The following is a 15029-nucleotide window of genomic DNA, read 5'->3' on the forward strand; positions in this document are numbered from 1 at the left end:
TTGTGAGGTGTATGAAGCGCTTGTTTCCCGGTTTCACAGCTTCAACCGTGGAAAGGCACGGCCGTCATTGCAACGGCGTGTGACGTCATAAAAGGGCGATATGGTGTTCGGAGTGTGTGTGTGTGCGATTTTCTTTTCCCACTGCAGCGCAGGATGTTAGCCGGCGTTGTTTATTTTCCTTGCTCGTATGCACGTATTTTGCAATTCATGGTCACAACCCGGTGGGAGAGAGAGAGAAGCAAAAAAGCCTCGACGACGCTAACCCCCTTGAGCTTGGGATGGATTTTCCTATTAGATGGGGGGTTGATTCGTGGTTTATTTCCATGTTCACCAGAGGGCAGAAAATAGAACTGCAGCAGCAGCGACGGCAACTCGTCTGGAAGCAGTGCGCTTAGTGGCGTTTGCCTCCGACGAGCCCCCGAGGCGTTGCAGGAGTAAAAGAAGACAACAACAAAAACATACGAGTTGAAAAAGAGTTTTTTGAAGGCACAAAAATAGCAACAATGTATTGGGTGGAGTCGCATGCAGCATGCTATTGTTGTACTTAGTTGCAGCCACGGTACACGGCGCACAAAGTGTGTTGACGTGTTGGACGCTTTGTGAGAAAATGGAGGATAGTTGCAAGTGTAAGGGAAGGATTGTGTTTGATTGTTAATTTCTTTACCACGATCCAGGTTATGTACGAAAAAGTTGAAGTAAAATTAGTGTTCTATAACAAACAACATTGATTGACTCAAACAATGAAAAGCCAACAAACGTTTTCCAACGTTTTCAATGTATAACGCAGAAGGTTCTTTAGGAAGTTTAACTCGTTTAACCAAAAAAAAAAAAACATCGTGCTAAAACCTTCCCTCTTAGTTAGATTGCAGATAAGCCAGTGAATCGAAGCAGCTGGGCAGCAAAATCCTTTCCGTTCGAACGAAAAAAAACCTCATGCACAGTAACAACTTTCTTAGGAGTAATGAATATTACCGAGCATGGTTACCTTGAAAACTCTGCCGCCCGCCCTAAGAATGGACCCACCTGGAGCTCAACGGCATGCGAGATTTATGACGCCGTCGGTCGCGTGTTAGCGTGCCGTATGTGCCTCCTCCTGCGAAGCAAAAGGCTTGACCTTGCCCTCGCGAGACCAATAAAAGTTTGCTTCACCAGCAGGAAGAAAAATCGATGTCTGCGTTTGCTACTTCAGGAAAAGCGGTCTAAGTACTACATTGGTGTTGTAGGAATGTTGCTTATCTTTTGCGAGAGCTTCCTCCCCACTTCACTGCTGGCATTAACGCACTCGCACACACACAACCCCCCCAAAAAAAGGGATTCAAAAAACGGACTGGCGCCACACGACGGCTTGCGATGGCGCTATGCGCTCAGTTGCATCCAGCGCACCCGATGAAAGGGTTGGTTTTGCCCAAATCGTGTGTGAAATTGTGAGCCGATTGTGTGCACACCGGGCAGTGGTACCCGTCTGCACCCAAACCCATTTCACGTACGATCGGCACTGCAAATGGGACGCAGCCAGCCACCGTACGGGCGCTACGTGTGTGGTCCACAGACCAGGGACAGTTTGCCGTGGGTTCAGTTTTGCCCATTTGTGGCGCTTCACGGTGCAGTAGGTGCTAATGTTTTGTAAAATGAACACCGGGCGGGTTATAGAAACGCGTCACATTCAATGTACGTGCGGGAAACGCTCTCCCGCGATTTGGTGACCATTTTTAGCCCACTGATTGATTGGATTAGTGTTTTTTTTCGGGGGAAAGCGCCACAATACCGCAAACTAATAGAAAACAAATCATCTCAAACCGTGCCGGTACGCATTTGGACTGTAATTGCGATCACATCGCACGGTACATTAATCCCAGGCGTCCTGAAATGCGTCAGCAGTGCCCAAGAACGGCGGTTCTGGATACTCATCCCAGGCTCGTCGAAGACGGCAGAATTTATTTCCGTGCAAACTTGGCGGACAAGGAGGAGGGGGAAAAATCCTTGCCTCGCTTTCCCAATTTGTACGCTGCGCGAGATTCAATAATAAATCAGTTACCAGCTCCGGTGTCAAATGTGTTGCGTTGCACCCTTCAAACGGAAATACACCAGGCGGTTACGTCAGTCGCATGGCGCGTTCGATCAACCGGATAAGCACACAATCGATTGCAGAGCTAATCGGGAAGAAAATATTGGCATCTTCCCCAGCTGGCTGTAATCTGTTGATGTCGGGGGTTGTGGTTTTAGGTGCGAACCGGCGGCTAGCTGACAATTCTCATTGTACCGTGGAACAAGTGCGATTGTTGGTGGTGGGTGGATACGGTGGTCCTCGAATCGTTACTACGAATCGATCCACTTTTATCCTGTACCCCATCCTTAGCCTTTGTTGACGCAATCGATCGAAAGTGAATTTATGTCGCTTTCGTTCGCGAGAGGATGAAGCAAACTGGGCGGAGGAAATTGGGTTGGGGTTGGCATGGATGCAGGGGGACGAAAAAGCTGTTCCAGTCAGTCAATCCTGTACCAGCACCAACACACAGAAGCACACTCAGTGCGCCTGTGAGCGTACCGTACTACAGTCTGGGTCATTGGGCTGTCGGTGCGATTAGCCGGTTCTCGGTCGGTTGTTTGCGTGAGTGACGTCACACGTATAAACACACAGAAGCTTACACCACTACAGGTGTAAGGGGTTTTCTCTCCGGAGGGGTTGGAGAGTTTTCCTACCTACAATTGCCCAACCGGCTGGTAAGTACCGTCGGTCCCGTTCGCTCCAAAGCGTAAGCGAAAGGGCGCCCGGAAATGTATCGTGCCGTCTCGCTCGCATACTGCCATCATCGTTGCGCCGCAGCTCCAAGGTCACACGGTAGTGAGCTGCGCGTGTATCGGTGTTTCGCCACACACACACACACACACAGCGAGCAGGGCAGAGCACAAGGATAATAAAGAAGGTTTTCACCGGCGGCCGACCGCTTAGTATCACGCTGAGCACCGAACGGTGATGTAATGGTTCTGACATCACTCTGCATATCATCTCAAGCCAGCCAGCCAACCAGCCGGTCGAAGGCGCAGTAGAAGGAGGGCAGTGCAATTCTAGAAGGATTAACTGTGCTTTAGAGAAAGGCGAACGGAACCGATATCGGTTTGCAAGTTAATGTTTCGAATCGAAACGTGGCCGTAACGTGTAAAGTGTGTGTGTCCGTGTGCACGTATCGGGGAAATTTAATTTCCTTCTTGAAATGTGTGGCAAGCAAATGTGAAGTGTGTGTGTGTGTCTGTGGACATGAGCTTTTAATTTCCTTTAACACGCGTCTAACGCAAATCCAACCTCTCCCCCCTTTGTGATATTTGCCCTAGGCAAGCCGCGTCGAACGTGTGCAAGATTAGTTTGCTGTTAGTGTAATGGCAAACACCAAGGAACCCTACAGTGATATTTAAACCCAATAGTACAAAGCCACAAGTGTGTTGTGTGTATGTGTGTGTGTGTCTGTGCGATTATAGTGTGAGCTTGTGAAAGGACATTTAGTTTAGTGATTTAATTTCAACCACAAAGTGGTGATTATTTGCTCGTGAAATCAACTCATCCGGTGAAAAGGAAATTGAAAGAAAAACCCCGTACTCTACCGGACCGGTATGTGGTAGCGGTTCGAAGGCGAATGGGTAAAATCGTAGCTCAAAGTTCAATCGAAGGTGCGAATGGTGGTTTTGTTTACTTACCTTACTGGTCTGGCTGTGACATTCAAATTCTTGTTCATAGGACAAACACTAAATGTACAGCTTTCATGCGAAAACCGAACCATTTTTCCGTTCACCAATCATTTGAAACGCTTTTTGCGCTCTGTGCGATGTAAAATGGTGTGAGTGGGAAAGGGACGACCCGCGAAAGCTTCTCGTGCCATCCAACTCGTACGGAGCCGCTTTTCATGACATCACTGAATGGAGCGCGTATCGATTTTTCACCCGTGGCCTTCTGTGGGGTTGAACCGTCACACACCCTTCCGCCCCCTTTCCACAAAGCTCTTTCTTTCAGGCCCTTTTTTCCTCGTCATGAATAAATAAGCTAGCGCTTGGCGCGTAGTGAACAACCCGGCCCCGGTCGTTGGAATGTAGGGGTGACGGTGGCTAGAAGGTGTTGAGTGTGAAGATGCGACGTTCCAGGCAGTGAAGGAAGAAGGCAGCTGTCTTTTTTGCTTTCTTCTATTTAAACCACGAGTGTCCTTTAGATAGGCAGATGCTTGGGCAGAGGGTTTGGCGGGGGAAGGACACATCCAAGTGGGAGTGTGTTTCATTTTTATCAATGAATGTACCGGTCCACTTCCTGGCCGTTTTTTTTTCTCTCTTCCCTTTCCGGACCGAGTGACAAGATTTATCTCGTGGCTCGTGACATTATCACCGCCTCGGCCGGTGGGGCTTTTGGGAAAAAGGGTGTAAAGGTAGCGTGTAAAAAGTGAAGAGACGTCCCGGGCTGCTTTTCATACACATCCTTTTCACCCAGCCATGAGCGTGTGCGTGTGGGTGGGTGGATTCCATCATGGACAGATCCTTTATGAATGGGAAAATTGATTTTTTTCCTCTCAACGAGTGAACTATTTTCTAAGACCTTTTGTTCATAGTTTTTCCCCCCAACTAGTGCTGACATTAACCTTTGCTTGCTTCATTCATAAGTTCAGTTTGAGTGGTGGGGTTGAGATTTTTACGGAAGACTTTACTTCCCTCCAACACTTTTTAAAAAAGGAAACAGCATCATTGAAACATTGAAAGGAATATCGTGGTGAAAAATAAATTAAACCAACCACCGCTCGTATATCAATTATTTTTCCCTGTCATGTTCGTTCCCTGCTATCCCCCCCCCCTTCATCGTGCACACACGTCGGCCAATAAATAAAGCCGTTCGACACCTGTACGAATCCATTTTTCCCTTAACCATATGCATATTAAAACATTGCTACAAAGAAATTAGTTTGAGCCCCTCGCCCACGGACGCTTTTGGGGTGAGAAACATCGGGCGGCGAACACGACAGCGTGCGCCTTCACTGTGCGCTTTAGCGCTATGCGCACGGCTTTGCATTAGCTTGGACGCATGATTTAGCACCACTCGCACGTAACACCCGAGTCGAGGGTTAGTTTGGTTGCTTTCGAATGATGAAAATATTAGCTATGAAAGCAAAAAGCGCTCCGGGGTGGCTAGTACAGAATAAGACTCATAAAAATAGCATAATCTTTATGTAAAGCGCGAAGGACGGTTTGTGAGTTAAGGCACGAGGTTATTTTGCAATAAAGCATCAAAGGTGGGAATTATTACTTTTTTCTCCGCAAAAAATCAAATCCAAGGACCAAAAAAAAAAACAGAGCAATTAAGGCTGAAGAGTGTTTGTGTGTGTATGTGTCTGTCGGTGTGACCCGTATTACTCGCATCATTACACAGCCTCGGTACACATATGATGAGCGCCCCATTTCATTGTCACCGCGTGCCTGAATTATTATTTGCACAATATTCTCCACATAATTTATGCCTGCAGCCCCAAATTCATTGTTCTGCTTGTACACAAGTGTCTGCCATGTTTTTAAGTGTGAGTGTGTGTGTTACTGGGTCCCATAAATAAATCATCCTGACAGTAAAATGATTCGCGAGCGAAAACACTCGTGACACGGTGTCACCGCTGGGAAGATGGCACTGGGCGCCCCTGCGTAAACGACGACGCAGACGACGACCACCGATCAAACGTATCAACGTTAAGAGGTTGGAGAGAAAGAAAAAAAAAACACCAGACAAGTACTCCCCCCTTTGAACGTTACTTTTTTTTTCCTCTCTTCACGCAGCGAGATGAAAGGCCTGATTACGCACGCGCAATGATGAGCACGATTTCTCGCGCACTTCCACGTGTGCTTTGCTTATTACTTCATAAATCAAAGCACCGGGGGTTTCCTTTCGGAAGGTGAGGGGAGGCTCTTCGGGGCGCTCGTACACAGTGTGGTGCAATCGTGGCAGTGTTTCGGTACTACGCACTGTTAAAGCTTCGCACCGGTGGCGAAAGGAACGGTTCCTCTGGTACAGGAGCTGACAGGAGTTTCCTTTTTTGGAGCTGATTGAACCGAACGGTGGAGCTTGGGTGCTTTTCGTTCGAGCTTCGAATGCAATACGTGGGTTGTCTTTCGTGTATAGAAGATGCGACATGCACGCAGGTTTTGAACGAGCTATCGCTTGGCTTGCTGTTTAAACGCACGCACCACGCACGCCGAGTTGATTAACTGTTTAGCAATTTAGTTTGGGGTGAGGAAATTATTTAAAGGAGCTGTTTTTGTGGGTACAATAATTTAAACCGATAGTGTGCTGTAATGCAGCAATGGCACACAAAAAGTGCCTAAAATTCCAATCGAACGCAAGTGTATTGTTCGACCCTAATTTTCGATTCGGTTTGGATTCAGTTTTTGCCCCAAAGGTACCCCGTACGCAATTTGCTAATGAGTTTATTACTCGCCGCATTATTGTCCCGCTTCGTTCGATGAAAGGGATCAAAAAAAGGGAAAGTTACCATTTTCATCACTTTGTGTATCTTCAGAAAAAAAAAGTTGTATGAAAACGATCGCTTTTCACTACCCCTAAAACGTCCCGAAAGCTCAATCACCTGTTTTAGCAGCAGTGGAAATTGCGAAAACGCTCGTTCGCTTCGCAAGAATTTATGACACGACCTGGCGCCACCAGGCCCTGTGCCGGTCCATCTAGTCGTCCCGCTCTCGCTTTTATGTCGTCATAACGGGGCGGATTTTTAAATGGGCGAAAGAAATGCTGCGCACTCGCAGTAAAACAGCCCCCGAACCGACCGGCTGTTTTATGAGCTCATGTGAATAAACACGCCATCAGCGGCCGCGTTGTTCCCGGGGGTGGAGGAGCGTCGGCCCGAAAGGGCATGAAATAAATCAACCCACACACACACTTCCTAACTGTGTGCAGGTTGTTGTCGTGTGCTGCAGGGTAAGAACGAAAGGAATGCCACACCAACACAGCGCCATTCTGTGTGATGGCCACACAAAAGGCAGGGGCAAAAGCATCCTACAAGTGGCAGCTGGTGGGAGGGGCGGCTGTAGCGAAAAATCAATACTTCCACTCTCATCATTAGGATGAATGAAAGCGAGATTGATGACGTCATTGCAACCGCCCGCTCCTGACTTACCCTGGCGGTGGCGGGTACACGTTGTCAACCAATAAAGATCAAATTAATTTGCTGTGCCGCGGAAAATAATAGGACTGAAAAGGTTGTGCAGCAGGGACATGGTGGGGCATGGTCGGAATGGCGGCAAAATTGGGAGGCGCGTGGTCGCGGCACATGGGCACATTAATGGTTTCGTTTGTGCTGTCTTCTTGCGCCGCTGCTTGCCTCGTGTATCTCGGGCGGCAAGGATGAAGCGAAGTTATTATTTGCTCACGCATTTGTGCGTGTGCTTCTTTTGTTCGAGCTTTTTCTGTTTTTTTTTTTTTTGCTCTATCACAAGATAAAGCATTCAGGGCATTCAGTATGTTGGCAATGTGTTTTTTTGTGTGTTTCACTCGAGTAATAAATTGCGGCTGTATTGATCGCTCATTAGTGACGCTGGGCCGAAAGCAAAGAGATTGTCATATACTCATCTCCAAGCAAGGTTAAATGACCTCTTAAATGTTTTGCGCTAAAAAAACGTGAATAATCACAACAAAATAATACCTGTTTGTAACTACAATGTCCAATATCCTGCTCATTAAACGGCAATAACAACCCATTGAGAAAGTCATTTCCATACACACCCGCAAGCAACTCAACATTGTCTGCATTTGTGGCATTCGCCGCACGCATCCCAATCACACACGTGTGTGACGAATGCAGCGCCCGATCGCCCTCTAATGAGATCGCCAATTTTCCAGCAACGTCTCTCTCTCTCTCTCTCTCTCTCTCTCTCTCTCTCTCTCCCCCCTTTTGAACGCCCTTTCCTATTTACCGCAGCTGGTGTCACGATCCTGGGCAGCACGGTTGGCGTTGGGGGAGTTGGTGAGAATTATGACTGCAATCGAATCGTGACACCGATAGCGTGACATCCCATGGGGGCTTCTTTACTGCCCGCACTAGATCCTACCTGGCAATTCTATTACACTTTATCGTTTTTTTTTGTCTGTGTGGGATATATGGGAAGTGCTTCGTGTTTGTAAATAATTCTCACACACTCTGTTGCCCTGCCGCTATAGGTGAACCCCATTTCCCTTTTTTTGCACTAATGCATCCATATTTATCGATTTTTTCTCTTTCTTTTCTTCTTGTTTTCTTTTCTTTAGGTAAGTGTTCTTCTCCATACAAAACGATCAACTTTCAACAGCAACAACAGCGAGAAGAGGGTTCGTTTGCTTCCTCGCTGAACAGCCTAAAGGAACTGCCGCCATCAAAGCCGGGAAGCTGGGCGAAAGTATTTGCATAACTACGGTCACTCTACCCCGGAAGGTAGGGCATAAGCCTTTTTGTGTGTTCAACACACGATCATCAGTAACATCGTGCCTCGATCTTGGTGACTTTTCCGACCAGATTTTTGGAAGGTGAAAAATTCGTTTACAAAAATCAATTTTTACCATGCCCTCCGTTTTATCGGCTCCAGTTTGACTTTGAATGTGTTTGAATTCATGTTTCCTTTTTTGTACCGTTGTGGGTCTGTTAGAAAGTGCTTTGCATATGCATGACTCCGCACACCGGTTGCATTGTGCACGGTGTGCGGGAGCATCATCATCATCCCGGCCGCGCGCGGTGGTACGTATCTAATTTGCAATATTAATTAACTAAACCGTGGAATCTCGCGGTATGGCAGGAATGGTTCGATTGGAGGGAGTAGAAACCGTGTTCGCAAAAGTCTGCCAGCCTATTCGGGCAGCGGCACAGCAGAGCAATGTTTCGGGATGATTGCCGCTCCCGAAAGGGAGAAGAAGCTAAGATTTCATAAATCTTGTTGAATAACTTCAAAACACAGCCACACCACAGACGCGTATGCGTGCACATGGGGGCAGTATGGGTTCCAGTGAGCAGAAGCGGACCGGGTGAAGGAGAAACCAGAAAAACAACCTCCCTGATGCGATGCCGAAACCGAGCCGCCATAAACCAAACACAAACTTGCTCAGTTATGCTTCGGTGAGCTGCTGAGGACGGTGTATTGGAAGGCAGAAGCACCGTCCCCTTTGGTTGATTAGGCAGGTGAATCGTTGAGGGAGCTTTTTGTGTGTGTGTGTGTTTTATGTTGGTTAAAATCTTCCTTAAAGATGAGGTCGACTCATGTAATAGAAGAAACTGTATTCCTGGTTACTAAGCAATTACATCAAACTATGTACGGAGTAGAGTGATCTCCAATTATTTGAGGTTTCTTCGAAACCGCTTCTATCTGATGAACCCATTTTGCGATGGTTGTCTCACGCAGCAACACATATACTCCAAGCAGTGGATGTGGTGAGTTTGGTGATAAAATTATTCAAATTTTTACGACATCCACTCACACTGCCCGTATACGTGGAACTGGCGCGTCCAATTTCCGAACGATTGCTCCCCAGCCCAAAAACCGAACCGGTCAGATTTTGTGTGCGTATTTCTGTAGATTTTGGTTGTTGTTGTTTTTGCTGGAGTGTATCGCTCTCTTTGGAAGGAAGACACCCATGCCACATCGAGTCACAGTCACATCTCTGGGTCTTATGCCGGGGCAAACGAATTGCGGAACGATCAGTGGCAGCAGTCTCTCGTATCTGTAACCAGAAACTTGTTTTGACAGTGCGGGGACGTCGCTTCGCCAAATTCGCGATGTCGCCAAATCGTCTTCGGTGGAGGCATCGTTTTCTTGTCCAAAGCCACACTGAAGAAGAAACAAATCCAAACAAAAAACGCGCAGAAGGCCTCTCAATGAACCACTTTCATTTTCTGGGGAATTTTCGGCAATAGGTTGGTAGGAGGCAGGTTGAGCGAAGATATCAGGTTTTTGGTACAGGAAAGAGGATGCGATTTAAAGTTTCTTATGATTTGATACTGATATCAGAATAGAATTCAAATTCCTCATAGGTTGAATCTCGAGGTAAACAATCAGCTATCGCCACAGGTTTCCGGCTCTGGAAAGTGAGTGATGCTATGAAAGCTGAACGATCAGATGCCTTCAAAAACTGATCATCTTTTCCCCATGAACAAGCCGAAAAGGATGCGCCAGATGCAACTGCCTGGCGACGAAGTGAAATCAGCCAAAAGTTTCACCTCTAGACGATCATCCGGAGAGCCGAAAAAAGACTAAAAAACACACACGATTGCTCACTTTCTAGTTTTGCTGATTTTTGCATAGTTTCCAATGATTTATGCTATATTGCAAATTTCAATTTGCATACGTTCTTCTCGTCCCCACACCAGCGAGACGGGGTGTGGAGCTTTTTGGCGATTTTATTTGGAGTTTCGTATAACGCTTAGGCCTGACCTGATGGAGGATGCCACCATGGTTCAGTGACATCTTCCGCACACACGACTCTTCGGCTGGGTGGAGCCGTCAGCATACTTTTGATGGGTCATAAATTAAGCCGTTTTTGACAGAAACATCTAATCGAATGGTTCGAAACTTTAGACTTTATTGTTTGATGGGGAGTTGGTGCGAAAATATCATTGATTCACGAAACGATTCGATGTCAGAGGTAATGGGGCGGAAATTGCATGTTGACCTTACTTTTTCTTCGGGACATTAGTTTGTTCCAAGGAGTTTAGTTGGTTGGATGACGATCCTTAATCGTAAAATCAAATGTTTCAGTATGATATTTGAAATGGGGGAAAGTATTAATTTTGGGTTTGAATTTCATTGCTTTTATGTAAATTTTACCGTTTTTTTGGAAAATTTCACAACCAATTTTACTCGTTTGAAACTCTCAAAATCGCTGCAAAAAAAACGCTCATCCACGATGAAACCATAATGTACGAGCGTCAAAGTACGTTTACCCAACATTCCATTAGTTACACCTTCTCCGTGCCGTGTGCTTGGAATTGAATTTTATACCCCCTTAAGACACCGACAAATGAGGTGACTCTAGAAGAAAAATTGATCAAAAATGTAAGGTAAGTCGCTAGGGTCGCTTCTTGCGGGACACCAGCATGCGCTTCCACTGCCACCCCCCAAAAAGGCAGCTCCAATCCGCTCGAACGAGGAGTGGAAAGCGCGCTCGCCTCGAGAGTTGCATTCCAAACGCCTGGCAGGCCGCGCGTACTGTAAATTTTGTGCGCGCATCGGCACACGGTTTGACGTTTGACTTGCGCTTGGCTGGCGTTTGACGCCGAGTTATTAAGCGAGCCGGCATGCGCGCACGTTCGTTACGCTGCCAACAAACACACACACACACACACACACACACACACATACACACGCAAAGACACGCCAGTCCACATAATGGGAGGCCCAATTCTGGGAGTGTTTTGTGTGCGCCACTCCGACACACGCGCGGTGCAGTCTGGCGCATCGCAACTAAACCCTCACTGCGCAAAAGTGTCCGTGCGATGAACCACGAAAAATTGAATTCTTTTGCTATTGGTGTCCTCTCGCTTCGGCCGCCTGCACTTCGTACGGCGAAATTCTAACCCTTGCTACAGATGCGTTAACGTGCTACAATTTGTTGTCAACGGGCTTCACCTTCGATCGATCGATTCGCAACAGTTTAGCCGGAGTCGTGCCGGCGGCAAGTAGAGCCATTATGGACGGAGTTCACGAGGACACGATTTTATGTCGGCCTGCATTGCACTATGGTTGGGAAGGTTCTAGCGCAGCAGCAGCTGCGTACTTCCCGCGTTTGGCATTCCTTGACAGGGATTGCTTCTTTCGCAAACTGAACTCAAGTTAAGCAACTCCGTGAAGTGGCCTGCGTGTTCTAGGGTAATGCGGTTAATGGAGCCGTTTCCAAAAACTGTGGCGCTCGCCAGAAATGGGAAAACCTCATCACAAACATCTTGACGAGTGTCAGTCACCCTCGGGTATGGTATAAGGTACATGGGCATCGGTTGCTCAAGCGACTCATCTACACCGGTGTCGTCTTTGAGCGCCCGACGTCCGACTCCCGATCAGATCATCTTCATCTTCTGCCTTTAAGTTAAATGGTCATGTTCCGCTCGGGCCAAAGATTTGAGGCCCGAGATTGGCATCGGAAGCGGCGGGACGCGATCTGTAACGATCGTGCTAAATAATTGGCTGGGGTAGATTTTGCATCGCATACCTGGCCTATCATCGCCGGGTGCGGGTTTTCAGGGAGTCTAAAGTCGCCCGAATTATGCACAGCCGCCGGCACAGCATCCGGTTGCGGCTGGGACCGGAACCGGAGAGCGATTATCATTATTGTTGGGCTGGGCAGGGTGAGATTTTTGTGAGCCTTTTGCCCTGCGGCTGTTTGTATGACGCGCAACGCTCGGATCTTGCCTGGTGCGGCCGTAAATTAATCGTCGATGGAATCCGTTCCTTTGATGTGTTTTTTTGGAACATCGGGGCGGCGGCCTTAAGTTACGGAATCTTTAATCTCATCTTGTTCCTAGGCTGAGCTGGTCAGATAAAGTAGAAGGTTGATATTCATAGACGAACTGAAAAAACAGGGTTTGATCTTAAAATAGTAGACTAGTTAATCGCTCGTATTAATTTGAAATACAGAGTAAGAAAAATGGCCTCAATATTTTGGAATTCGGAAATAATCTCTGGGAAGCACAAAGGTCACCAGAAAAAAGAGTAAACATCTCCACATGTAAATATATCACAAAACAGTGTATCTCCATGTCGAGACGATTCCCTACCACCGCTTTTTTATGCGATTTCGACAGTTGATTGGTGCGTGTGTGAGCTTTTTTTCTATTTTCTCACATGGCTGTTACCACCCTGACACATCTACTACCCACCGTCTTCTCAGCGCAGTTTTATTTTTACAGCTCGTTACATGGCGCTTGAGATTTGTGGGTCTTGATTAGGCGCTCGGGTGCGTCTCGAACAGAGTCGTCAAATTTGTGACACGAGCAGTGCGAGGAGTTCCTGCTAATTGCTCTCACCGTCAATAGGGTGTTTGTGTTTGATTGTTTGTGAGCTAGCAGACGGATACGACTGTGTTACGTTTTTACGATGCTACGAAAGTTTATGTTTAATGTTGAAACTCATGAGAGGGATATGTTTAATGATGAGGAACTGAATAATGACGCGTCGCAGGAAAGCATGTTTAAGTTATTAAATATGCAAAAATGCTCCAGCAGAAGGATGATTTCAAAACAATACAAAGCATAATTAAGTATATTTTAATGTATAAAATCTAAACAAAACTATAAAGTAACAGTGCACAACCTGAACACATCCAATTTGCCTTACATTTTCATTCATTATTAATATTGCCATAATAAATCAAACCGTTCATGCCGAACGCGCAGCTCGTGTACAATTTTTAGCAACAAACACTCTCGCTTTGTTCGATCGAAAGCGCGCCGTCTCTGGGTACCGTCGAGACCAGCACAACCTTCTCCCAGTCTGGGCTACAGCATGGGCAGTGAACGGGCTTCAATTTTTGCATAATGTTTCCTGCGAAAGGATGTTGAGCCCTCAGTGAGCCCGAGCGAGGTTCTCAGTTGTAGAAGCGTTCCGCCGCCTTCGTGTGAACTTTCTGTTTCATTTACATAAACGTCCGACACACGGCGAGGCTATATATTTCCAGAGAAAAAGCTCCCTAATGAGAGGAGTATTGAAGTGAAGTTAAATAAGGGAACGATTGAAAATTAATTTTAAACCTATTTCGAAGTCTATCTTTATGAACACGCTATGGTAAGCGTCAAGCGTTTTCGTTGGCTCCAAGTTTATCAGTTACGTGTGAAAAGGCACTCAAAATATTGATAAAAACGTAGCAAACGGTTGATGGGAGATGGGTGAGTATTTGCATAACGTCTCCATATACCGTTTGTTGCTATTTGATGCAGACACAAAAGCATCAAACACCTGATTGGCGGCGCCCTAGTCGGATGATCTTGCCCGCGCATCGTACAAAGCGAAACGGGGAAGAAGATTGAAAAATGAGCGCCCTTTGTGCGCTCGGCTCGATAAATCAATTATTAAATTAAGGGATAGAAATGAGAAAAACGGGTCGACACCGATTCGCTCAATTGAAAAGTCCCGGGGAAGAACCAATGCTTGCCGGTCGTCTGCACCGGTGCCTTCGGACAGCCAATTGACATAATTGTGTAACGTCAAACATCGAAGTAATTTATCAAGACAAATCATGCTTTCAAACACCGGGGCTAGGTGATGAACCCTCAGAATCGGTGAAAAAAGGAGAGAAAAATCATAAACCAAAAACGAAGCATGCGTAAAGCTTGGGCCTGTTATGGCGTATAGTACATGCACAAACACACATACTGGGCACGATCGCGAACGACCGGCGCTGAAAATAATGCTGTGGAGCAACATTGTCCATAATGAAGATGATCACTCATCAGCTGTCATTTTTTACACCCGTTGGTGGGCAGTGGAGCTAGCAGTCACAACAATGGTGTTGCGCGTGTAAGAACGAGACAGCATCCGCGGTGCCGGGTTCGATAGGGAAAGTGTTAGAGATGGCTAGAAAGACTGTGGCTGTGGGGAAGTGTTGTCAATCAGGCGCACGGCACGTTTTCAGCGGCAACAGAGCACCCGGGATGAAATTTGGAGGTGGCCCCGCCACCGCACCAGCGTGGCGTAACCGGGCATCCCGCGGTCAAACTGTCCACGCACAATCAACACACGTCCACCGTGCGATCAATCATGCGCGCTGAGCAGTCTGATCGGTTGGCGATCCGAAGGGCTACTTTGTTTTGGTGGCTGGACAGGCTATTTGTCTTGTACTTTAACCTCCAGTGGGTAATAGAAAGAGGAGTTTTGGGCAGATTCTAGAAGAAATATTGGAGAAGTATTACCAAAACACACACGAAACGACAATAAATAATTGCAAGTCCTTCAAGCGAAACCTTCCCTTTGGGACGCAAAACACCGTTTAAGAACCCTTTTTGCGATCAGCTTCAAATCATGGGAACGAAATTCGCTGGTGGTGCGCAAGC

The 15029-nt window shown here is 46.8% G+C and overlaps 1 protein-coding gene across 6 annotated transcripts in view; it reads left to right on the top strand.

Moving 5' to 3' along the window:
• The window catches only part of LOC120901416 (probable nuclear hormone receptor HR38), a 105634-nt gene that overhangs the window by 13812 nt on the left and 76793 nt on the right, over positions 1-15029 (top strand). The window contains exon 1 of one of the 6 annotated variants that reach the window (XM_040309345.1): positions 2976-3663. The exons of the other annotated variants lie outside the window; for them this stretch is intronic. Coding sequence (XP_040165279.1) covers positions 3630-3663 — 34 coding nt within the window. The 5' untranslated portion in view covers positions 2976-3629. Of the gene's footprint in view, positions 1-2975; positions 3664-15029 lie in introns of those variants that run through there. 6 annotated transcript variants of the gene reach the window in all.

The sequence above is a fragment of the Anopheles arabiensis genome, chromosome 3, assembly GCF_016920715.1.
Source record: "Anopheles arabiensis isolate DONGOLA chromosome 3, AaraD3, whole genome shotgun sequence".
NCBI lineage: Eukaryota > Metazoa > Arthropoda > Insecta > Diptera > Culicidae > Anopheles > Anopheles arabiensis.